At 44.7% G+C, this 24,646-nt stretch overlaps 1 protein-coding gene across 1 annotated transcript; it reads right to left on the bottom strand.

Annotated features, from left to right (window-relative positions):
- Positions 1-3,746: 3,746 nt before the first annotated feature.
- C1QBP (complement C1q binding protein) lies at positions 3,747-24,342 on the bottom strand. The gene is made up of 6 exons (XM_068265336.1): positions 24,034-24,342; positions 23,043-23,193; positions 17,039-17,123; positions 16,858-16,953; positions 9,411-9,533; positions 3,747-4,322 (listed from the first exon to the last, which is right to left on the bottom strand). The coding sequence occupies exons 1-6, from the start codon at positions 24,248-24,250 to the stop codon at positions 4,176-4,178; spliced, it is 819 nt and encodes a 272-aa protein (XP_068121437.1). The 5' UTR covers positions 24,251-24,342; the 3' UTR covers positions 3,747-4,175.
- Between the last annotated feature and the right edge of the window lie 304 nt (positions 24,343-24,646).

The raw sequence follows: 24,646 nt of genomic DNA, 5'->3' as shown, positions 1-24,646 counted from the left end.
TAGAAGGTACCAAGTGTTCAAAAATGAAATTGGGATTTACCTAAGGCTTCCTCTAACCCACCGTAGGCCACAAGATCCCCCAGTGTCCTCCTGGCTCCTCCATTACTGGCGACTTTCGGGCTGAAGGTCAGCAGTACACTTCCTGGATGGGAACACTACATGCTATCACGCCGGCCAGCATGATGACATGTAATGTGCCCATCCAGGAAGTGTACTGCCAACCTTCAGCCCTAAAGTTGCTAGTAATAGAGCCACCCGCAGGACTGGTAAACCTCCCGGCCTACGGTGGGCTTGAGGAAACCCCAATTTCATTTTTATGGACCACTCGGTCCCTTTAGAGCCCATTCACACTAGAAGCACTTTTCTGAGTATTTTGCAATTGATTAGCGATTAAAATCGCTACCATTCACTTTAATTAAAATTATGCTAAAAATCGCCACAATTTTCATGTACGTGATTGCAAAATTGCAGTGATTTTTAGGAAAGTGAATGGTAGCGATTTAAAAAAAAAACACTAATCAGTCGCAAAACACTCAAAAGCGCTTCTAGTGTGAATGGGGCCTTAAGTAGTGGAGGAACACAAGCCCTGGCTTTCCTTTAGGCTTCTTTCCCACTAAGACGTTGCGTTAGATGACACGTTAAGGTCACATAACATGCCCCTAACGCAACGCCTGGTGGTGTTGAAGCAGGCGCTACCAAGAGCTGCGCTAAAATCAGCTCTTGGTGTGCCTGCTCTGTCGGATAAGCTGCGGAGACCATGTGAGCGGAGCTCTCCGCATCATGTGGTCCCGCCAGCCAATCAGCGGGTGCTCCTGGAAGTAAACACTGCAAGTGCAGTGAATAAGTAGCCATGTGCCTGGCTTTGTAGCGGCCCCTCCCCGCCCCCAAAAAAAGAAAATTCACCCATACTGAGCATGTGCAAACAGTCTAACGCGGCTTAAGCCACTAGAACGCACAGTATGCTGCACTTCAAAAGAATGTGCAGCGTTACTGTGTAACGCAACGTGGGCACTGTGAACAGCCCATTGATTTTTCATTGCTGTGCGGTGGGGTGCGTTACAGGCTGCACTAACATGCGCCTGTAACGTCTCACTGTGAAAGCAGCCTTAAAGAGACACTGAAGCGGAAAAAAAAAAAAACAACTGATATGATTTGTATGTGTAGTAAAGCTAAGAAATAAAACATTAAGATCAGATACATCAGTCTAATTGTTTCCAGTAAAGGAAGAGTTAAAGGGAAGGTTCAGGGATGCTGTGAAAAAAATAAAAATCCAAATCCACTTACCTGGGGCTTCCTCCAGCCCGTGGCAGGCAGGAGGTGCCCTCGTCGCGGCTCCGCAGGCTCCCGGTCTCCTCCGGTGGCGCGCCCGACCTGCCCAGGCCGGCTGCCAGGTCGGGCTCTTCTGCGCTCCAATGTGCGGCTCACTGGTGCGCGCTGACGTCATCGGACGTCCTCCGGGCTGTACTGCGCAGGCTCAGAACTACTGAGCCTGCGCAGAACAGCCTGGAGGACGTCCGATGACGTCAGCGCGCACCAGTGAGCCGCACATTGGAGCGCAGAAGAGCCCGACCTGGCAGCCGGCCTGGCCAGGTCGGGCGCGCCACCGGAGGAGACCGGGAGCCTGCGGAGCCGCGACGAGGGCACCTCCTGCCTGCCACGGGCTGGAGGAAGCCCCAGGTAAGTGGATTTGGATTTTTATTTTTTTCACAGCATCCCTGAACCTTCCCTTTAAGAAACTCCAGTTGTTATCTCTATACAAAAAAAGCCATTATCTCTGACTTTCAAAGTCGTGGAGAGGGCTGTTTGCTGACTTTTATTATCCCAACTGTTAGTTAACTATTTACTTTTCCTCTGGCAGAGGAGAGGTTATTAGTTCAGACTGCTCTGAAAGAATCATTTTGAATGCTGAGTGTTGTGTAATCTGCACATATTATAGAATGATGCAATGTTAGAAAAAACACTATATACCTGAAAATAAAAATGAGAATATTTTCTTTGCTGCTAATCTTCTAGTAATTTATTCATAGTACACAACCAATTCATTATCATTTTTTTCGCTTCAGTGTCTTTAAAGTGAATGTTTACCAACTTAAAAATAAAGTCAGATACCTAAGGAGAGGGAAGGCTCGGTCCTAATGCGCCTTCCCTCTCCTCTCCCGCGCAGGATCCCCTGTAGCAGTATTCGACCAGTTCGATCAAATACTGCCACTTCCGTAGCCGAAGGGAGCTTTCGGAAGCCTTCGGGAGCACTCAGGCTCCCGAAGACGGGCCGCTCCATACTACGCATGCGCCCTCTGACACACTCGCGCGTGCGTAGTATGAAGCGGCCCGTCTTCGGAAGCCCAAGTACTCCCGAAGACCTCCGAAGTCCCTGCGGCGGCGGACGCGAACGGGGGAGCCAGCGCAGCACCGAGGGCACCAGAAGAGGAGAGGGAAGGCTCATTAGGACAGAGCCTTCCCTCTCCTTAGGTGAGTATCTGACTTTATTTTTAACCGGTTCAGCACCGCAGTCCGAAAATCTCATGCATCCGAGCAACATTCACCTCCCATTCATTCGCCTATAACTTTATTGCTACTCATCACAATGAATTGATCTATATCTTGTTTTTTTCGCCACTAATTAGGCTTTCTTTGGGTGCTACATTTTGCTAAGAATTATTTTTTTCTAAATCTATTTTAACAGGAAGATTAAGAAAGAAATGAAAAAAAATCATTTCTCAGTTTTTGGCCATTATAGTTTGAAATTAATATACGCTAGCGTAATTAAAACTCATGTATTTTATTTGCCCATCTGTCCCGCTTATTACACCATTTAAACGATGTCCCTATCACAATTTATGGTGCCAATATTTCATTTAGAAATAAAGGTGCATTTTTTCAATTTGCGTCCATCACTGTTTATAAGCTTATAATTTTAAATATTATAATAACATATTCTCTTGACATGCATATTTAAAAAGTTCAGACCCTTGGGTAACTATTTGTTTTTTTTTAATTGTATTTTTTATTTTTATTTTTAATAAAAAAAAGTGTATGTGGGTAATTTTTGGTGTGGGAGGGAAACTGTTAATTTTAAATGTAAAATATATTTTTTTTTTTAATTAAAAATGAATTGTGGTGCAGTTTACTATTCGGCCACAAGATGGCCACAGTGAAAAAAGTCCTAGATGCGAACGATTTCGCATCTAGGAACTTAAAAGTAGGGGAAATGTTTCCTGGGGGCAGAAATACCACGCTCTCTCTGTGTTTACAAACAAACTAACCGGCTTGTGATAGGCTCACATAAACAGAGTGTGTGAGTCATACAGAGTGTGCAGGGGGCCTGCAGAGGGTGTGTATTGCTTCTATCCAATCACAAGCAGCCCTGCACATTCCGCACATTCAAGCCTTAGCCCGACAGACACAACAGAGGAAAGGAGATAAGATTTATTACAGAGACAGTGCAATTAGGAAAGGCTGCAGTAATCCAGAGCACATTAGAACAGGCATAGGAACTTATAGGATAGAAGAACTAAGGCTGAAAAATGTGTTACAGAGTCTCTTTAAGGCTGGACTCGCACTATACATGTATGCGTGTCTACTGCAAAAGGACACTGCTAATGTAAAAGCCTTGTCAAGATATATGCAATTTGCAGAAATTCAAGCACATAACCAGAAACTTAATGCATGCAGAGATCCCTTACAAGATTTGTACAAACTGTAAATTAGTTACCAATGAGGATTTGTAACAGAAATATAGTCTACTATTTGAGACAGAATTTTAAGAGATTTTAATGAGACTTGTACAAAATAAACATACTTTTAGAATGGCAGGAAAAAAAAAAAAAAAAGCTTTGTAAGGTAAAAAAGTAATTCTGTAGGAAACTTAAGTTAAATAGTAATGTCATCTTTCATGATCAGGAGCAACAATCTTGTTTATGTACTAAAACTGTATCCAGATACACTTAAATAGTTTCTCTGTCTAAATGCAGACTTTCTATGCTTCCAGCCAGATTGAAAAACACCTATACCCAGTTATACATTTACCCATAACAACAACTTAAACAAGATACGTGTCTTTGTTTGCCTTTTCTTCTGTGGACCTTTGTACTTGGACCAACAAACTTTCACTGTGAAATAACATGAAAGTTGCACATTTTACAGTAAAGCATAATAAATGGGTTTCTAATATATTCTTAGCATTTAACAAAGCTCTTCAGATTCTCTAAGAAGCGGATGTATTCTTGATGCTCCAAACCAGTACTAAGTTCTACAAGCTCATCAGCAAAGGTGTTATCAATTCCACGATCAGCTAGAAAATCCATCAAGTGGTCGTAAAGCGCCTGCAAGGAGGAGATTTTGGTTAGACAAGTGAAATTATCAAACTACCAGTGTGCACACACAAGCTAAGACTACTAAATGACCTGAATGGTCTTGCAACTGCCTAAACATGGGGCAAGAAAAGTTTTGGTCGATTGTTTCTGGATGGCTGGTATATTTCAGCCAATATAGTTAACTAGGCAGATGGCTGGTATATTTCAGCCAATATAGTTAACTAGGCAGAGTTAGGCCTTGATCACATTGCGTTCGGCTCACGTGTTTGTCTGCGGTGGGCTTCTTTTCCCGCTTTTTTTTAAGCGCTTTCCTGATTTTCTGCTCGTTCGCTCGTTTTTGCAAGCAATTTTACAGAGCACTGCCATCTTTTCATCTGGAAAAAAAAATCCGGAATTTTTTTTTTTTTTTAATGCTCACGCAATCACTTGCCAAAGCGATTTTTTTGAGCGATTTGCGTGTTTCCTATACCTTCCATTGAGGCAAATAGCCTCAAAAATGGCTCAAGCACTGCTTTTCAAAGCGAATCGCAAACGAACCGCTCTGATATGATCTCTCTCATAGAGAATCATTGCACAAGCACTTTCAGGGCGGATATAATGTGAACAAGGCCTAAGGGTGTGTTCCCACTATGCATGTTCAGTGTGAAATACCGCAAGTGCACAGCGACAGGCTGTAGTGTTCCCACAATTGGCTCATCTCCATGCCACATCTGCAGAGCGAGCCAAGCTGTTAATGAACGTTGAAGAGGTGCCATGCACTTCCAGAAGACTGATTTAGCAATATGTTGTGATGTGCTTCAACACATTCAGTATGAACTTACCCTAAAGCTGGTGTTGACTGCAAACAGTTCCTGTTAGACCGAAATCAATATTTGGATGCCGGGAAACTGCATATGCTTCTCAGATTTGGGTACTGCCAATCAATTAAATAGCAGCTGAATCGGCAGCCAGTTTAAGCACCGGAACTGGATACAAAACTGGGGCTTTTAGCTTACCTGGATACCTCCTCCTCCCCACCCCAAACACTCATCAGCTTCCCCACTGTCCCATCCATTTCACTACACCTTTTTTCGCTTGCACTTCCTTTGGTGGAAACATTCTGCGCTTGCATAGTCCTAAAAATAATGAAACCTACATGTGCAGAATGCTCCTGTCGATGGCAGCACGATTGAGAATGGGGCACGAACAAGGCCACACTAGGCATGACTGGAGCTTCAGTCACAGGTATTTTGGGGCTGGCGGTGGCAAAAAGGGAGGGAACCCAGAAAATGGACCTGGCAGACTACAGTATACTGGAAAAAGCCCAAGATATGTTAAAATGCCCCATTCAGTAGTGTTTTAATCAAGCAGCAGTACCAGATTCTGATTAGTATGTGTAATTTTATTCCAGCTCCTGTAAAATTTCATGATGATTTATTTATGGCTGAAATAAAGCCAGGTACACAAATCTAATTTGGATTGGCCAATTTTACCACTTACATGCAGTATGAGGGCCAATCTGTTGAATACCATGAACAGATATTGTAGGTAAGCTCTCCTATTACATGTAAGTAGTAAAATTGGCAAGTCATTAAAGGGGAACTGAAGAGCGAGGTATATGGAGGCTGTCATGTTTATTTCCTTTTAGACAATACCAGTTTCCTGGCAGCCCTGCTGATCCTCTGCCTCTAATACTATTAGCCATAGCCCCTGAACAAGCATGCAGCAGATCAGGTGTTTCAGTGGTTCAGACTTATAAGTCTGATCTGACAAGACTAGCTGCATGCTTGTTTCTGGTTTTAATCAGATACTACTGCAGAGAAATAGACCAGCAGGGCTGCCAGGCAACTGGTATTGATTAAAAGGAAATACACATGACAGCCTCCATATACCTCTCTCTTCAGTTCCCCTTTAACTATTTTCTACCTAGTTAGGATGGGTGTCCCTAGTATAGGAAGTAAAACCCTAGATACATCCAATTTTGACTGACTAATAAATGGCCAATTTTCCCACCTCCCTATAAGGGCCAACATATTTTGAATATTATAAACAGAGTGAGTAGATAAGCTCTCATACAGCAAACTCCCTGGTATCCGTCTCAGATGGGGATTACCTGATGCATGTGCTTGTCGGTTGCTTGAACCGATGCTAAATTAACACTAACCACCCCCTGGAGCAGCAGAAACAACTTACCGGTCCTCCAGGCACCATCTTCTATGCATCCTGCAGCTCCCAGCGACTTTCCTGTGTCTTCTGTACTGCTCCTGGAGTGTCACCTGACCCACATTGGGTCAGGTGAAACATTGAGCCGTACACTCACGCCAGAAAGCCGATGGGAGCTGCAGGATGCATAGAAGATGGCACCCGGAGGATCAATAAGCCATTTCTGCTTTGTAGACTACAAACGTTCTGCCCCTTTATCCCCATCATGACATGGCAGTTAAAGTGGTATTAAACTCTGACATTATAGTCAATAAAAAAAGCAGTTTCCTACTTTTTATAACCCATACAATTATATTGCTTTTGAGCATAAGTATTATTATTCATTTAGAAATTACAAGTTCCCAAAGTTTGCTTTATTTGCTCTAAAAGATGCCATTGCATTGTATTCATAACTGGTGTATTTATATTGCAATATAGTCAGTAATGATTTCTGAGCTGCTGTCTTAAGGTGCGTACACACGCACTACAGCAGCCAACGATGGGTCCGTCGACACCTCCCGCTGGGCGGGTTTTCAGCAGACTGTAGTGCGTGTGTACGCACTGTCGGCGGACTGATGAGGCTGTTCCTGAACGATCTGCCGGGCGGACCGTTCAGGAACAGCCTCATCAGTCTGCCGACAGTGCGTACACACGCACTACAGTCTGCTGAAAACCCGCCCAGCGGGAGGTGCCGACGGACCCATCGTTGGCTGCTGTAGTGCGTGTGTATGCACCTTTATGTTCTGGACACAAACTCCTGCCAGGGAATGTTTACATTCTTCTCGTTACAATTAAATATACACAAGATAATGTGGCAGTATATTATATGCTGTAAATCTTTTAGAGCAAAGAAGAAATGCTGGGTTACATACCGCTTTAACACTTCTGGATGTCAGAGTTCTGGATAATGAGAACGTTGCTGTACATTAAAAAGGTATGATTGGCCAATCAAAATTGGATGACTGTACGTTTTCCCATTATTTAAGAAGGGCAAAAAATCTGATCCAGGAAAATTATAGACCTGTAAGCTTAACATCAGTTGTATGCAAACTATTTGAGGGGTTACTAAGAGATACTATACATGACTTCATAGTAGAAAATAATCTTATTTCTCAGCATCAACATGGGTTTACTAAAGACAGGTCCTGTTTGACTAACATGCTCAGCTTTTATGAGGTAGTGAATGCTAATATGGATATTGGGAATGCTGTAGATGTGATATACTTGGACTTTGCAAAGGCCTTTGACACTGTTCCCCACAAAAGTCTGGTGCAAAAGTTGAGGATGCAAGGACTGGGGAAGAGTTTGTGTGCATGGATAGGGAACTGGCTAATGGACAGAAAACAAAGAGTTGTGGTCAATGGATCATACTCAAAATGGGAGACTGTTAGCAGTGGGGTCCCACAGGGGTCTGTACTGGGTCCAGTGCTCTTAAATTTATTTATTAATGACCTAGTAGGTGCAGTAGTGAGCAGTGTTGCTATTTTTGCAGATGATACAAAATTGTGCAGAATCATCAACTCTCAGGAAGATAGTGTCATATTGCAACAGGATCTGGATAGGATGGCTATATGGGCACATACATGGCAGATGAAGTTCAATGTTGACAAATGTAATGTCATGCATTTTGGTCGTACCAATGGTCTAGCACCATACAAAATAAATGGGATACAGTTGGGGGACATCAAACTTGGAGAAGGACTTAGGAGTACTCATCGACAACAAGTTAAATAATCGTACTCAATGCCAAGCCGCTGCAGCTAAAGCGAACAAAATTTTGGGATGCATTAAAAGGGAAATAAGAACTCGAGATGCTAGCATAATATTGCCCGTTTAACTCTCTAGTAAGGCCACATCTGGAATATGGAATTCAGTTCTGGGCACCACATTACAAAAAAGATATTGCAGTTTTAGAGCAGGTGCAGAGACGAGCTACAAAATTAATACGTGGGATGGAAGGTCTCGCTTACCAAGAAAGGTTAGATAAACTGGGTTTATTTAGTCTAGAGAAAAGACGCCTTAGAGGAGATCTAATTAACATGTATAAGTACATCAGAGGGCAATATAATAGCTTGGCGGATGAGCTTTTTGTCCCTAGGCCTTCTCAAAGGACTAGAGGACATGATCTGCGCATGGAGGAAAACAGTTTTAGCCATTTATTTAGGAAAGGGTTCTTTACAGTAAGAGTGATTAAGATGTGGAATGCATTGCCACAGGAAGTAGTTATGGCAAACTCTATACCTGCATTTAAAGGGGGCATAGATGCTTTCCTTGCGTGGAAAGACATCCATGGCTACAATTACTAGGTTATGCCTAATGATGTTGATCCAGGGATTTTATCTGATTGCCATCTGGAGTCAGGAAGGAATTTTTCCCTTTTGGGGCTAATTGGACCATGCCTTGTGGGGTTTTTTTCGCCTTCCTCTGGATCAACAGGGGTATGTGGGGGACGGGCTGGAATTGTACTTTGTACTGGTTGAACTCGATGGACGTATGTCTTTTTTCAACCAAAATAACTATGTAACTATGTACCAGGCTTAAAAGAGAAAACTCCTTAACATAGCTGCAGAGAGTAAAAAACTTCTACACAGAAAATTTCCCATTGAAGGGTAAAGACAATTTTGTCAGTAACTGGGCTTTATGGTGCCCATACACGATACAATAAAAACTTTCGAATTTCCCGTTTATTTGATCTAAATGATCGAATTGAATGAAAGTTAAATATTTTTTTTTTTTTTTATCAAGAAATTCGAACGATTAACCCGTTTCTTCGGGAAAAATGATCGGACATGCTGGAAAAAAATCTTTATATTCGACCTAACAGAATATTCGAACTAAATGATCTAATTGAAAAATTGTACCATGTATGGCCACCTTTAGATGCAAAGCCATCCAATAAAATAAACCTGTACCAACCCAGTCAAGAGAATCAGTGCCAAGAGTGTAGCTGTTTTCTTTCCAATCCGTATCTCCTGTGGGCTGGAAGCTAACCTCGCGAATAGTAAAAATGTCACTTTCCTCCTCTTCACCACGTCCAATCTAAAGTAATACACACAAATTAGCACAAATAATTAGCCAAAAATTCTGAATGTCACATAGCAGAACAAAAATGTCTCGTTGGATGCATTGATGGCTAATAACAGCATTCTACTGGACAAGAGGACAACCAGTGTAGGAGTCGTGTTATATTCTGGCTTTAAATTGAATTTTCATTGCAATTAGAAGTTTTAAGGAGGTGCAAGACAGCATATGTATTAGATATATCATAACTGAATGCCATTAAATATTTAGCAGCTGCTACAAATTTTATTGCAAACATTCACAGTTCTGCATTGTGCAGTAACATTTCACAGGAGGGCGAGATACTGGTGATGCAAACAGCAGCTGAAGAAACCACTCACCGGTGCAGGCAGAGTTATGGCAGCAACTTTTCATGCAATACAGTTGTGCTTTATCTTACTAACTTGGCAACCCCTGGAGTGATTAAAATGTTCTGCTTTAAAGGACTTACGAGCCCAAATAGGTAAAAAAAAAAAAAAAGAGAAGTACCTTAATCACTTTTAAATGCACAGAGGACGCTGTGATAGCCCCCCCCCCCGACCCCACAGACGGGGTCGGGCTCCCCTTCCTCTGATAAGATGGCCGCCGGAGCTGGCCGCGGCTGCGCAGTCCGCATACACGTTAGTGCGGCCGCGCAGCTCTAGGGCCCTTCCCCCACCCCGTTCCACGCCAGTAGCGTGGATCGAGGGGGGGGGGGAGGAGGAAGGGGCCCTAGAGCTGCACGGGAGAACTAACGTGTATGCGGACTGCGCAGCCGCGGCCATCTCATCAGAGGAAGGGGAGGCCGACCCCGTCTGTGGGGTCGGGAGCGGCATGGGGGGCTATCACACTGCGGGGACCCGGCGGAACTGCACGGAGGGCGCGGATGGAGTCCTCCGTGCATTTAAAAGTGATTAAGGTACTTCTCTTTTTTTACCTATTTGGGCTCGTAAGTCCTTTAAGGAGACGTGGAATACCAGGAAGTAGCCCACTTAAGGTCAGGTCCTTGGTCACACTGTTCAAGAAGTGAAGTCTTTGGAAATCTATCTCCAAGATGGACACTTCCCTGCCCATTTGGCACTATAGCGTACACATTTGAATGACAGGTACCCAGTCAGTACCATGATGTATGGAAGGAGAGGGGACAGGTGGACATTATCAGATAGGGACCTGCTGCAGACTTCTTTAGCAGGATCAAGGGATATTAAAGGGGAGAAATAACTGGAACTTTTTCTGGGAAAGCAAGCATCATCTGCCTCCCATAAGTTAGCTTTTATATTTTGCCCTAAGGTTTTGTTCACATTATAAAATCGCCAGCGCTGAACGATTTAATTAGCAATTTTTCTTTAACCACTTCCCGACCGCCGTATGTACAATTGGCGGCCGGGAAGTGCACCCCGCAAGGACCGCCGTATTGACAATTGGCGGCGGTCCTTGTAGGGGCATGGGCGGAGCGATCGCGTCATCAGTGACGCGATCCTCCGCCTCCGCCTGGCGCTGCTCACCCGCCGCAACATCCCGCCGGCCATACGGAAGCGCCGGCGGGATGTTAACCCCGCGATCGCCGCATACAAAGTGTATAATACACTTTGTAATGTTTACAAAGTGTATTATACAGGCTGCCTCCTGCCCTGGTGGTCCCAGTGTCCGAGGGACCACCAGGGCAGGCTGCAGCCACCCTAGTCTGCACCAAGCACACTGATTTCCCCCCCCCCCTGCCCCAGATCGCCCACAGCACCCATCAGACCCCCCCCTGCCCACCCCCCAGACCCCTGTTTGCACCCAATCACCCCCCTAATCACCCATCAATCACTCCCTGTCACTATCTGTCAACGCTATTTTTTTTTTTATCCCCCACCCTGCTCCCTGCCCCCTCCTGATCACCCCCCACCCCTCAGATTCTCCCCAGACCCCCCCCCCCAGTTTACTGTATGCATCTATCCCCCTGATCACCTGTCAATCACCTGTCAATCACCCGTCAATCACCCGTCAATCACCCATCAATCACCCATCAATCACCCATCAATCACCCCCTGTCACTGCCACCCATCAGCCAGCCCCTAACCTGCCCCTTGCGGGCAATCTGATCACCCCCCCCACACCAATAGATCGCCCGCAGATCCGACATCAGATCACCTCCCAAATCCATTGTTTACATCTATTCTCTCCTCTAAACACACACTAATTACCCATCAATCACCCCCTATCACCACCTGTCACTTTTACCTATCAGATCAGACCCTAATCTGCCCCTTGCGGGCACCCAATCACCCGCCCACACGCTCAGATTGCCCTCTGACCCCCCCCTTATCAATTCACCAGTGCATTAATTACATCTGTTCTTCCCTGTAATAACCCACTGATCACCTGTCAATCACCTGCCAATCACCTATCACCCATCAATCACCCCCTGTCACCGCCACCCATCAATCAGCCCCTAACCTGCCCCTTGCGGGCAATCTGATCACCCACCCACACCATTAGATCGCCCGCAAACCCGCCGTCAGATTACCTCCCAAATGTATTGTTTACATCTGTTATCTTCTCTAAACACCCACTAATTACCCATCAATCACCCATCAATCACCCCCTATCACCACCTGTCACTGTTACCTATCAGATCAGACCCTAATCTGCCCCTTGCGGGCACCCAATCACCCGCCCACACGCTCAGATTGCCCTCAGACCCCCCCCCCCCCTTATCAATTCGCCAGTGCATTAATTACATCTGTCCTTCCCTGTAATAACCCACTGATCACCTGTCAATCACCTGCCAATCACCTATCACCCATCAATCACCCTGTCACTGCCACCCAACAATCAGCCCCTAACCTGCCCCTTGCGGGCAATCTGATCACCCACCCACACCAATAGATCGCCCGCAGATCCGACATCAGATCACCACCCAAGCGCAGCGTTTACATCTATTCTCTCCTCTAAACACCCACTAATTACCCATCAATCACCCCCTATCACCACCTGTCACTGTTACCCATCAGATCAGACCCTAATCTGCCCCTTGCGGGCACCCAATCGCCCGCCTACACGCTCAGATTGCCCTCAGACCCCCCTTATCAATTCGCCAGTGCAATATTTACATCTGTTCTCCCCTGTAATAACCCACTGATTACCTGTCAATCACCTATCAATCACCCATCAATCACCCCCTGTCACTGCCACCCATCAATCACCCCCTGTCACTTCCACCCATCAATCACCCGCTGTCACTGCCACCCATCAATCAGCCCCTAACCTGCCCCTTGCGGGCAAACTGATCACCCACCCACACCAATAGATCGCCCGCAGATCCGACATCAGATCACCACCCAAGCGCAGTGTTTCCATCTATTCTCTACCCTAAACACCCACTAATTACCCATCAATCACCCCCTGTCACTGCTACCTATCAGATTAGACCCCTATCTGCCCCTAGGGCACTCAATCACCCGCCCACACCCTCAGAATGCCCTCAGACCCCAGCCCTGATCACCTCGCCAGTGCATTGCTTGCATCTATTCCTCCCTCTAATCACACCTTGAGACACCCATCAATCACCTCCTGTCACCCCCTAGCACACCTACCCATCAGATCAGGCCCCAATTTGCCCCGTGTGGGCTCCTGATCACTCGGCCAATCCCTCAGATCCCCCTCAGACCCCCTTCCGATCACCTCCCCAGTGCATTGATTGCATCTATTTTCCCCTCTAACCACCCCCTGAGACACCCATCAATCACCTCCTGTCACCCCCCTAGCACTCCTATCCATCAGATCAGGCCCAATACAACCTGTCATCTAAAAAGCCACCCTGCTTATGACCGGTTCCACAAAATTCGCCCCCTCATAGACCACCTGTCATCAAAATTTGCAGATGCTTATACCCCTGAACAGTCATTTTGAGACATTTGGTTTCCAGACTACTCACGGTTTTGGGCCTGTAAAATGCCAGGGCGGTATAGGAACCCCACAAGTGACCCCATTTTAGAAAAAAAGACACCCCAAGGTATTCTGTTAGGTGTATGACGAGTTCATAGAAGATTTTATTTTTTGTCAAAAGTTAGCGGAAATTAATTTTTATTGGTTTTTTTTCACAAAGTGTCATTTTTCACTAACTTGTGACAAAAAATAAAATCTTCTATGAACTCGCCATACACCTAACGGAATACCTTGGGGTGTCTTCTTTCTAAAATGGGGTCACTTGTGGGGTTCCTATACTGCCCTGGCATTTTAGGGGCCCTAAACCGCGAGGAGTAGTCTAGAAAACAAATGCTTCAAAATGACCTGTGAATAGGACGTTGGCCCCTTAGCGCACCTAGGCTGCAAAAAATTGTCACACATGTGGTACCGCTGTACTCAGGAAAAGTAGTATAATGTGTTTTGGGGTGTATTTTTACACATACCCATGCTGGATGGGAGAAATTTCTATGTAAATGGACAATTGTGTGTAAAAAAATCAAACAATTGTCATTGACAGAGAGATTTCTCCCACTTAGCATGGGTATGTGTAAAAATACACCCCAAAACGCATTATACTACTTCTCCTGAGTACGGCGGTACCACATGTGTGACACTTTTTTACACCCTAAGTACGCTAAGGGGCCCAAAGTCCAATGAGTACCTTTAGGATTTCACAGGTCATTTTGCGACATTTGGTTTCAAGACTACTCCTCACGGTTTAGGGCCCCTAAAATGCCAGGGCAGTATAGGAACCCCACAAATGACCCCATTCTAGAAAGAAGACACCCAAAGGTATTCCGTACGGAGTATGGTGAGTTCATAGAAGATTTTATTTTTTGTCACAAGTTAGCGGAAAATGACACTTTGTGAAAAAAAACTATTAAAATCAATTTCCGCTAACTTGTGACAAAAAAATAAAAACTTCTATGAACTCACCATACTCCTAACGGAATACCTTGGGGTGTCTTCTTTCTAAAATGGGGTCATTAGTGGGGTTCCTATACTGCCCTGGCATTTTAGAGGCCCTAAACCGTGAGGAGTAGTCTTGAAACGAAATTTCTCAAAATGACCTGTGAAATCCTAAAGGTACTCATTGGACTTTGGGCCCCTTAGTGCAGTTAGGGTGCAAAAAAGTGCCACACATGTGGTATCGCCGTGCTCGGGAGAAGTAGTATAATGTGTTTTGGGGTGTATTTTTACACATACCCATGCTGGGTGGGAGAAATACCTCTGTAAATGACAATCTTTTGATTTTTTTACACACAATTGTCCATTTACAGAGGTATTTCTCCCACCCAGCATGGGTATGTGTAAAAATACACCCCAAAACACATTGTACTACTTCTCCCGAGTACGGCGATACCACATGTGTGGCACTTTTTTGCACCCTAACTGCGCTAAAGGGCCCAAAGTCCAATGAGTACCTTTAGAATTTCACAGGTCATTTTGAGAAATTTCGTTTCAAGACTACTCCTCACGGTTTAGGGCCCCTAAAATGCCAGGGCAGTATAGGAACCCCACTAATTACCCCATTTTAGAAAGAAGACACCCCAAGGTATTCCGTTAGGAGTATGGTGAGTTCATAGAAGATTTTATTTTTTGTCAAAAGTTAGCGGAAAATGACACTTTGTGAAAAAACACAATTAAAATCAATTTCCGCTAACTTTTGACAAAAAAATAAAATCTTCTATGAACTCACTATACTCCTAACGGAATACCTTGGGGTGTCTTCTTTCTAAAATGGGGTCATTTGTGGGGTTCCTATACTGCCCTGGCATTTTAGGGGCCCTAAACCGTGAGGAGTAGTCTTGAAACGAAATTTCTCAAAATGACCTGTGAAATTCTAAAGGTACTCATTGGACTTTGGGCCCTTTAGCGCAGTTAGGGTGCAAAAAAGTGCCACACATGTGGTATCGCCGTACTCAGGAGAAGTAGTATAATGTGTTTTGTGGTGTATTTTTACACATACCCATGCTGAGTGGGAGAAAGATCTCTGTAAATGGACAATTGTGTGTAAAAAAAATTAACAAATTGTCATTTACAGAGATATTTCTCCCACCCAGCATGGGTATGTGTAAAAATACACCCCAAAACACATTATACTACTTCTCCTGAGTACGGCAATACCACATGTGTGGCACTTTTTTGCACCCTAACTGCGCTAAGGGGTCCAAAGTCCAATGAGCACCTTCAGGCTTTACAGGGGTGCTTACAATTTAGCACCCCCCAAAATGTCAGGACAGTAAACACACCCCACAAATGACCCCATTTTGGAAAGTAGACACTTCAAGGTATTCAGAGAGGAGCATGGTGAGTCCGTGGCAGATTTCATTTTTTTTTGTCGCAAGTTAGAAGAAATGGAAACTTTTTTTTTTTTTTTTTTTCACAAAGTGTCATTTTCCGCTTACTTGTGACAAAAAATAATATCTTCTATGAACTCACTATGCCTCTCAGTGAATACTTTGGGATGTCTTCTTTCCAAAATGGGGTCATTTGGGGGGTATTTATACTATCCTGGAATTCTAGCCCCTCATGAAACATGACAGAGGGTCAGAAAAGTCAGAGATGCTTGAAAATGGGAAAATTCACTTTTTGCACCATAGTTTGTAAACGCTATAACTTTTACCCAAACCAATAAATATACACTGAATGGGGTTTTTTTTATCAAAAACATGTTTGTCCACATTTTTCGCGCTGCATGTATACAGAAATTTTACTTTATTTGAAAACTGTCAGCACAGAAAGTTAAAAAAATCATTTTTTTGCCAAAATTCATGTCTTTTTTGCTGAATATAATAAAAAGTAAAAATCGCAGGAGCAATCAAATAGCACTAAAAGAAAGCTTTATTAGTGACAAGAAAAGGAGCCAAAATTCATTTAGGTGGTAGGTTGTATGAGCGAGCAATAAACCGTGAAAGCTGCAGTGGTCTGAATGGAAAAAAAGTGGCCGGTCCTTAAGGGGTAGAAAGCCCTAGGTCCTCAAGTGGTTAAAGCGCCTTGCGCTTAAAAAAGCGCTTTTGCTCAGCTGTGATTTTCTTCACTTCCTGACGTTAGTCAAGAAGTGAACTCTTTAACCCGGACATGAATAAATACGATGTATTTATTCATAAAAGCGCTCAGGAAAGCACTTTTTCAAGCGCTTTTCGATTTCCCTATACCTTCCATTGAGCCAAAGCACTCAGAAAATGGTACAGGCAGCGCATTTGCGACTTCAAGAAAATAGAAACGCTTACATGTGAACACTGTCATGGGAAATCATTACTCAATCGCTTTTAGGGCAATCTGCACAATCGCCAGCGCTTAACAAAAAATAAAAATCAGCAAACGCTTATAGTGTGAACAAGCCCTGAGATGGGCATTATTTCCTTACCTCATCTTCAGGATAGTGGCAGTCAAGAACCAATGTCTGGTTGCTGTCCACTTTCGTAACTTCTACAACAAAGTTAGGCGTAGAAACCAGTTCAGGCTGTAGAAAAAGATACATGAATTATACTTTTCTATTATCCTTTTATAATCTATTGCAAATAACCCAACATCATATACAAACTTGCCTCATCTTCCCCCTTTTGACCTTCTTGGGAATCATCTTCAAACGTTGGAGGAATGCTGTTGTTGGTATTAAATGTTACTGTAATCCTACAAAATGGAGAGAAACATAACATTTTATACACACTTAACACTGGGCAACCACAATATTAAAATATGAATGGTGAAGCGGACTTGTGCTACGTACACACATGCGACAACGATCGTTCGTTGAGAACGACGAACGAACTTTTAATTGATGAAAGAACGACCTATGTAAAGATAGTTTTAAAAGGTGTGTAACGATCTGATCGTTAGAACGAACGTTACATCATGTAAAGCATCTATTGCGCCTGCGCATAAAAATGAGAAGTTTCACAGAGAAATAGTGAAATGCGCATGTCAAGCCTAGTACGAACGACCGTTTCCAACGATGTACTACTTTTGCAAACGATCGTCGTTGGTTAAAATCCGCCGAGACAGAACTTTCTTTTGTAGCGATTTTGCTCTTTCGTCGTTTGCCTTAATAGTCGGTGGTTCGTTTTTTGTAACGATCGTCGTTGGTAAAGATCGGGGAACGATCGTTACAAACGACTATAGTCGCATGTGTGTACGCACCTTTAGATCATCCAACTATAGCGGCAATTGGCTGGATATATTAACCACTTGCCGACCGCACGCTTATACCGTGCGTCGGCAAAGTGGCAGCTGCAGGACCAGCGACGCAGTATTGCGTCGTCAGCTGCAGGCTGATTAATCAGGAAGCAGCCGCTCGTGCGAGCGGCTGCTTCCTGTCAATTCACGGCGGAGGGCTCCGTGAATAGCCTGCGGGCCGCCGATGGCGGCTCGCAGGCTAAATGTAAACTCAAGCGGAAATAATCCGCTTTGTTTACATTGTACGGCGCTGCTGCGCAGCAGCGCCGTAAAGCAGATCGGCGATCCCCGGCCAATCAGCGGCCGGGGATCGCCGCCATGTGACAGGAGACAGCCTGTCACTGGCTGCACAGGACGGATAGCGTCCTGTGCAGCCCGGCTTACCAGGGGGGGCCAGGTAGGAGAGGATTTCGCCGCGGAGGGGGGCTTTGAGGTGCCCCCCCCCCGCAACACCCGGCAGGCAGGAGCGATCAGTCCCCCCCAGCACATCATCCCCCTAGTGGGGAAAAAAGGGGGGGCGATCTGGTCGCTCTGCCTGCACGCTGATCTGTGCTGGGGGCTGCAGAGCCCACCCAGCACAGATCAGCTAAGACAGCGCTGGTCCTTAAGGGGGGGGTAAAGGGTGTGTCCTCAAGTGGTTAAGCAGCAAGTGAACATTAGTTCAGAGGATGATTAAGGAAATGCAAATAATACTATTTCACTAATATATTTAGGTGTATCTGATTACATGTTCAGGAAAAGATGTGTTCATTGCCTATGCTGTAGGAATACCACAGGGCTGCAAACCCAAGCATTATTTTAATACAGAAATGGACTGTCCCCTCAACACCGCCAAAAACTACACACGGCATTAACATGAACATAAAGAAACCATAGCAGAGCTGCCTTTATTTTTTTTTTTAAGTGGAACTGAACTCTTGCTCAGGAAAGAAGGAAACCCCATAGAAATGGTCCCTGTATGTATTTAGAGAGTTTAGCTTGTCTAATTCCCCCTCATCTGTGACTAAATCATAAGTTGTAATTTGATCCCTTAGCTGTGACAGCTGACTGCCACAGCTTACAGCTAACTGGTAAACACAGGATGTTAAAGTGTACCAGAGATGACATGTGAAATGATGAAATAGACATGTGCATATACAGTGCAAAGCATACAGACACTTATGCTGTGCTCCTTTTATTTTTTCCCTGCCTGAGTTTATAATTAGCTATGGAACTGACAGTTTTTCTCCAGTCAGCTCACTGATAAATTACAGCTATAAAACACTTCCCTAAGCAGATACCTGCTCTTTTTACTGTGAGAGGAAAATATAAAAAGGTCAATAGTTCATGTATTTTCACTCTGGGACTCTTGAGACACTGCAATTGAGCAGAGACTATAAAACATTAAATCTGCTTTGTAAATGTTTATACATAAAATAAAACCTTGAGATATCCAAGTCATTTTTAGGAGTAGAAGGACAGATCCAATTGTTTATTTTCATCTCTGGTTCACTTTAACAATATGTATGCATCCATGAAAGCAGAAAGTAGACAAACTACAGATTCAGGCCTAGTGCACACTGAGCGGTTTTGGTAGCGTTTTTTAGGGACGTTTGCGGCTGAGGAAACGCTTGGGTAATGCATTTCAATGGGCTGGTGCACACCAGAGCGGTAGGAGTTTTGCAGAAACGCATACTCCCGGGCTGCAGCATTTTTTTGGATTTCGGAGGAGTTTCTGCCTCCAATGTTAAGTATAGGAAAACCGCAAAACGCTTGATAAAAAACGCCAGATCAGAGTGGTTTTCCAGGCGATTGTTACAGTAGCCGTTCAGTAACAGCTTTACTGTAACAATATCTGTAATCTGTTACACAAAAAACGCTACACAAAACACATAATAAGAAAAACCGCTTCAAAAATTGCTAGCGTTTTGCGGATCTGCTAGCGGTTTTTGGTGTGCACTAGGCCTTAATGCAGGATTTGCATCAGCTGTAACAAAAAAAAAAGTCTCTCTTTAAAGTTATTTATGCTGTTGCGTATCTCTTAAGCCCCATCTACACGGAGCTACATCGGAGCGATCCGGTGGCTCGATTAGCCGCCGGATCGCCTCTTCCGCATCCCCACGCATACCCGCCGCGTCCCCTTCAATCCGCCCTCGTCCCCGCCCGGTGCCGCTTATTTTCCGCTCGATTTCCTGCCATTGTCCCTTCATGGGGAACGAGCAGGGAATCGGCGGTGGCGAGATCAGACCTGTCGGATCTTATCAATTCGATTGATAAGGCACATCAGAGCCTCATCCACGCGTGTAGATGAGGCTTTAGAGCAGAGAGGAAGTTTTGAGCTCAGGTCCGCTTTAAAGAAGATAAAAGAGGAACAAGAGGTGAAGCTATTACACTGATTTAAATTACAAGAAGAAGAGGGGGGGGGGGGGGGGGGGGAAGAAAAGGCTTTCTAAAATGTAAAATTCAGTATTGCGTTAAAGGGACACTGAGGAGTGGCCGAATTTAAAGTCCTCCTGGACTCCTCTCCGTGCGCCTCCGCACAGAGAGGCACTCCTCTGTGCCCCTTTAAAAGGATTGAGGTATTGATGGCATGAAATTTGCATATATTCTATTGTTAAAAAAAATTAAATATATTCACGGCAGTCACACAAACCTGTCGTTTATACCCATATTAAGCCATTTCATAGTCCTTTTCCTGGTCCCTAAAACTGTCAAGTTCAGAGGCAGCCATCAGCTTGCACTGGATCTGTCTTCCAACAGTCATAATTCTGGAAGTGAGTAACAAACTACTAATAATTCACCAAAGCAAGAGAGTGATGCATAGCAGCTTAATTTAATTGGGTAGTAACAAAATTGGCCCTGGTTATACACCCAAAAAGAGCATTTTGTATTGCACTCCTTTACAGTGTATAGGAGGAGACCAGGTCAGACATGTAGGTCACATGTAGATCACCATTGCTCGGAAAACCAGTGGTAGGAAGTGTGGAGGACAGGTAAAAATTCAAGGAAGCTGGTGGCAGAAGCAGCACTCCTGTACATCATGTTAACAGGTCTCTGGAAGGGAGCAAAACCTGTAACAGATAACTGTATTGGTCAGGAGGCATTTGATGTTCACTGAGCCCTTGTAGGTACACTTATACTTTAACTTGCATAGAATGTATTTGGAAGTCAATTGAAGTGTAATGACAGTTTACAAAATGATTTGCATGTATTCTCCACTACCGCATACATCTGAAAATAATTGCATGTTTGCCAACTTTATTTGCTAGGCTTTAAAGAGGAACTCCAGTGAAAATTGTGTAATAAAAAAGTGCTTAATTTTTACAATTATGTTTACATTTAGTCAGTGTTTGCCCATTGTAAAATCTTTCCTCTCCCTGATTTACATTCTGACATTTATCACATGGTTACATTTTTACTGCTGGCAGGTGATGTCAGTGGAAGGAGATACTGCTTGCATTTTTTGGCAGTTGGAAACAGTCATTTCCCACAATGCAACAAGGCTCCCACAGTATGTCAGTACCTCAGTGCTGTGAGGCACTGACATCACACTGTGGGAGGGGTTTAACCACAAAATTAGCCATACAGAACCCCCAGATGACCAGTTTGAGAAAAAGAATAGATTTCTCATGGGAAAGGGGGTATCAGCTACTGATTGGGATGAAGTTCAATTCTTGGTTACGATTTCTCTTTAACCTCCTTGGCGGTAACCCCGAACATAGTTCGGGGTAAGCCGCGCAGGAGGTTTTCTCAGGCCCTGCTGGGCCGATTTGCGTTTTTTTTTTTTGCTGGACGCAGCTAGCACTTTGCTAGCTGTGCCAGCACACCGATCGCCGCCGCCCCGCGCTCGATCGCCGCTACCCGCGCCGCCGTACAGCCCCCCCCCCCCTAGACCCCTGCGCTGCCTGGCCTATCAGCGCCAGGCAGCGCTAAGGGGTGGATCGGGACTCCCTTAGACATCACGACGTCCATGGTCATCCCGCCCTGTCGCCATGGCAACGGGGGAAGCCCTCAAGGAAATCCCGTTCTTTGAACGGGATTTCCTGATCGCCTATCGCCGGAGGCGATCGGAGGGGCTGGGGGGATGCTGCTGAGCAGCGGCTATCATGTAGCGAGCCCTCGGCTCGCTACATGATTTAAAAAAAAATTATAGCAAAAAAAAACGGCAGCGCTGCCCCCTGGCGGTTTTTAATATACCGCCAGGGAGGTTAAAGGGAACCTAAACTGAGAGGCATATGGATGTTTCCTTTTAAACAGGGGTCTCAAACTCGCGGCCCGCGGGCCATTTGCGGCCCGCGATACAATATTTTGTGGCCCCAGGGCCCCAGAGCTTGTAGGGGCCCCCAGTGGCTACAAGAGGAAAAAAAAATTTTTCAAATCGGCCTTATAGTTTTTGAGAAAATCGATTTTAAAGTTGCAAAGGAAAAAAATACACATTTAAAAACCCGCCGACTTTAATGGTTAATAGCAAATCCACCTTAAATGCTAGAAACCCTAAATTTGCAGGATATGTTAAGGAGATCATTAGGAATAAGAGGAAAAAACAATTTTTCAAAAAGACCTTATAGTTCTTGAGAAAATCGATTTTAAAGTTTCGAAGGAAAATAGTATACTTTTAAATGCGGTAAATGTCACTTTTAGTTGCAAGCCTAACGGTAGTGTAATTTTACATGTATCAAAAGAAAGAGCAATACATTTCCTGACAGAGTTTCCAGGGGGTCCATACGCAGCCGCAGCGCTTTGGCCAGGGATCGCTATACAGCCGTAATATGGCTGTATGAAGATTCCGGGCATTTTTTCCTATTTTCCCAATTTTTTTTTTATGTTTAGAGTGGGCGGGCAGAGGCGGCGATCCGCCGCGATTGACGTCAGGAGGGGCAGAGCTGAAGCTGAAAGCTCTGCCCCTTCCAGGAAATGCCGGCGGATTGCCCCCGGGGCGATTTGGGGGCTCTGCAGCCCTCGTTTTGCGGCGGGGACACGTGAACTCCCTTATGCGGCCCAGCCTCATCCTGACTTTGCCTCCTGCGGCCCCCGGGTAAATTGAGTTTGAGACCCCTGCTTTTAAACAATACCAGTTGCCTGGCAGTCCTGCTGATCTCTGTGGCTGCAGTAGTGGCTAAATCACAACCTGAAACAAGCATGCAGCTAATCCAGTCTGACTTCAGTCAGAGCGCCTGATCTGAATGCTTGTTGAGGGACTGTGGCTTAAAGTATTAGAGACACAGGATCAGCAGGAGAGTCAGGCAACTGGTATAATTTTAAAAGGAAAAATCCATATCCCTCTCAGTTTAGGTTCCCTTTAAGTTATTGCCTTTTAAGCGTTTCATGTATTACATTGACATGTCAAGCATATCATTTTTAAGTCTAGTAGCGTTTCTCATTCAACAATAGGCTTACTTCTCTCCGGAAAGTTTGCGGCTCAGCTTAGCTTCTGTACCATTGACTTCTATTTCCCAACCCCCTGACATTTTAGGGAGGTTCGAGTGTTTTTGGATTTTCTTCTCTTCTTTTATTTCATCATTCAAGAATTCTGCAAAGGCTTTGTCTCCTGCAAAACAAAATTTCACAGGTTGATATTGGAGAATGCATAACAATTATACTAACACTGAAACAGTGCTGTGTTTATCAGCAAACCTGAATAGGACCAGCATTCCTGAGCTGCTCCAGCTACCTCCCCCCCCCCTCTCTTAGGGCTGGTTCACACATTTCAAATCACAAGCTTTTGCTAATGCAGTGCTGCGGGTGATTTTTGTAAAAATCACATCACTCAAGAGAGAAAACACATAGCATTACATTAGCAAGAGCATTAAAGGGGGTTCTTTCGCGAAAAAAGTAGGCAGTTAAAAAAAATTTGACAGATGACAGGTTTTGGGCCAGTCCATCTTTTTAAGGGGGATTCTCAGGGATTTCTTTGTTTTCAACAGCATTTCCTGAACAACAGTTGCAAAATCTAACTGACAATAGTGTGCAAGTGATTAGGGAGGCCGGCTGGTATCTTGCTATTTTGGCAGTTAAACTGCCGTTCAGGAGTTGCTGTTGAAAACAAAGAAAGCCCTGAGAATCCCCCTTAAAAAGATGGACTGGCCCAAAACCTGTCAACTGTCACATTTTTTTTTAACTGCCTACTTTTTTCGCTAAAAAGAACCCCTTTAAAAAAAAAAAAAAATCACGAAGCGCTCAGAAAAAGCTCTTTGTAATGTGAACCAGCCGTACATCTCCAGCTGCTGAGATGAATACATACATACACATCTCTACGTATCTATATTTCTATCCATATCACTATATATTTTTAATCTATGTAACTATATACTTCCAACAGCCGCATAGCACGTATTAGCGTGCACGGAGCATGCTTCCTCTATGACAAGCAGCGTGCCTCCGCACTCACCCTCGGTGTGAAGCCCCCCGCAGCCACACGACACAGCCGGGAAGCCACGCTGCGGGTTGAGGAAAGTCGGCTTGAGAGCGCTGGCAGCCCCGTTGTGCATCCAGAGAGAGCGGGTGAGAGCGCGAGCGGTTCCCTGACTGCTGATCAGCGGCAGAGGCCGGGCAGCCATCACCCTGGTGGTGGCAGAGAGCAGAGATCGGGACAGAGATGACAGCATGGTGCAGCCGGGACCCACGTGTGACTGAAGAGAGGACACTGCAACCCCTCTGTGACCTTTCCCCTCTATAGGCGGAAGCGGATGTAGCTACAACGGACGCAGTAAAGTGTCCTTCCAATAGGGACTCGTTTGTGTTGGGGTGGGATGGGCCACTTGACAGCTTTCCCGAACTTCCTGTCTTGTGACAGTAGTGGGGAGGGAGGAAAAGAACCGGAGCAGGTTCTTGTAAAGTGATATACAGAAAAACAGAGTGAAGAGATAAACCGCAGCTCCCACTGTCCCTCTTTTGGAGGGACAGACCCTCTTTGGGAACCCGATCCCTCTTTCAGGACTAATGTACAGATCTATACAAATATATATATATATATATATTTCTACCGGGAACTGTGTTTAATT

The sequence above is a fragment of the Hyperolius riggenbachi genome, chromosome 2, assembly GCF_040937935.1.
Source record: "Hyperolius riggenbachi isolate aHypRig1 chromosome 2, aHypRig1.pri, whole genome shotgun sequence".
NCBI lineage: Eukaryota > Metazoa > Chordata > Amphibia > Anura > Hyperoliidae > Hyperolius > Hyperolius riggenbachi.
This window is presented reverse-complemented; position numbering and strand designations above follow the sequence as displayed.

What these genes read in the sequence shown, in the direction of transcription:
- C1QBP (XM_068265336.1), bottom strand. Translation starts at nt 24,250, where the DNA reads ATGCTGTCATCTCTGTCCCGATCTCTGCTCTCTGCCACCACCAGGGTG. An exon ending in GTCAAAAGGGGGAAGATGAG is followed by an intron (nt 16,954 to 17,038) that starts GCAAGTTTGTAT and finishes CTTTTTCTACAG; the next exon opens with CCTGAACTGGTTTCTACGCC. An exon ending in GCACTGATTCTCTTGACTGG is followed by an intron (nt 4,323 to 9,410) that starts GTTGGTACAGGT and finishes TCCTCCTTGCAG; the next exon opens with GCGCTTTACGACCACTTGAT.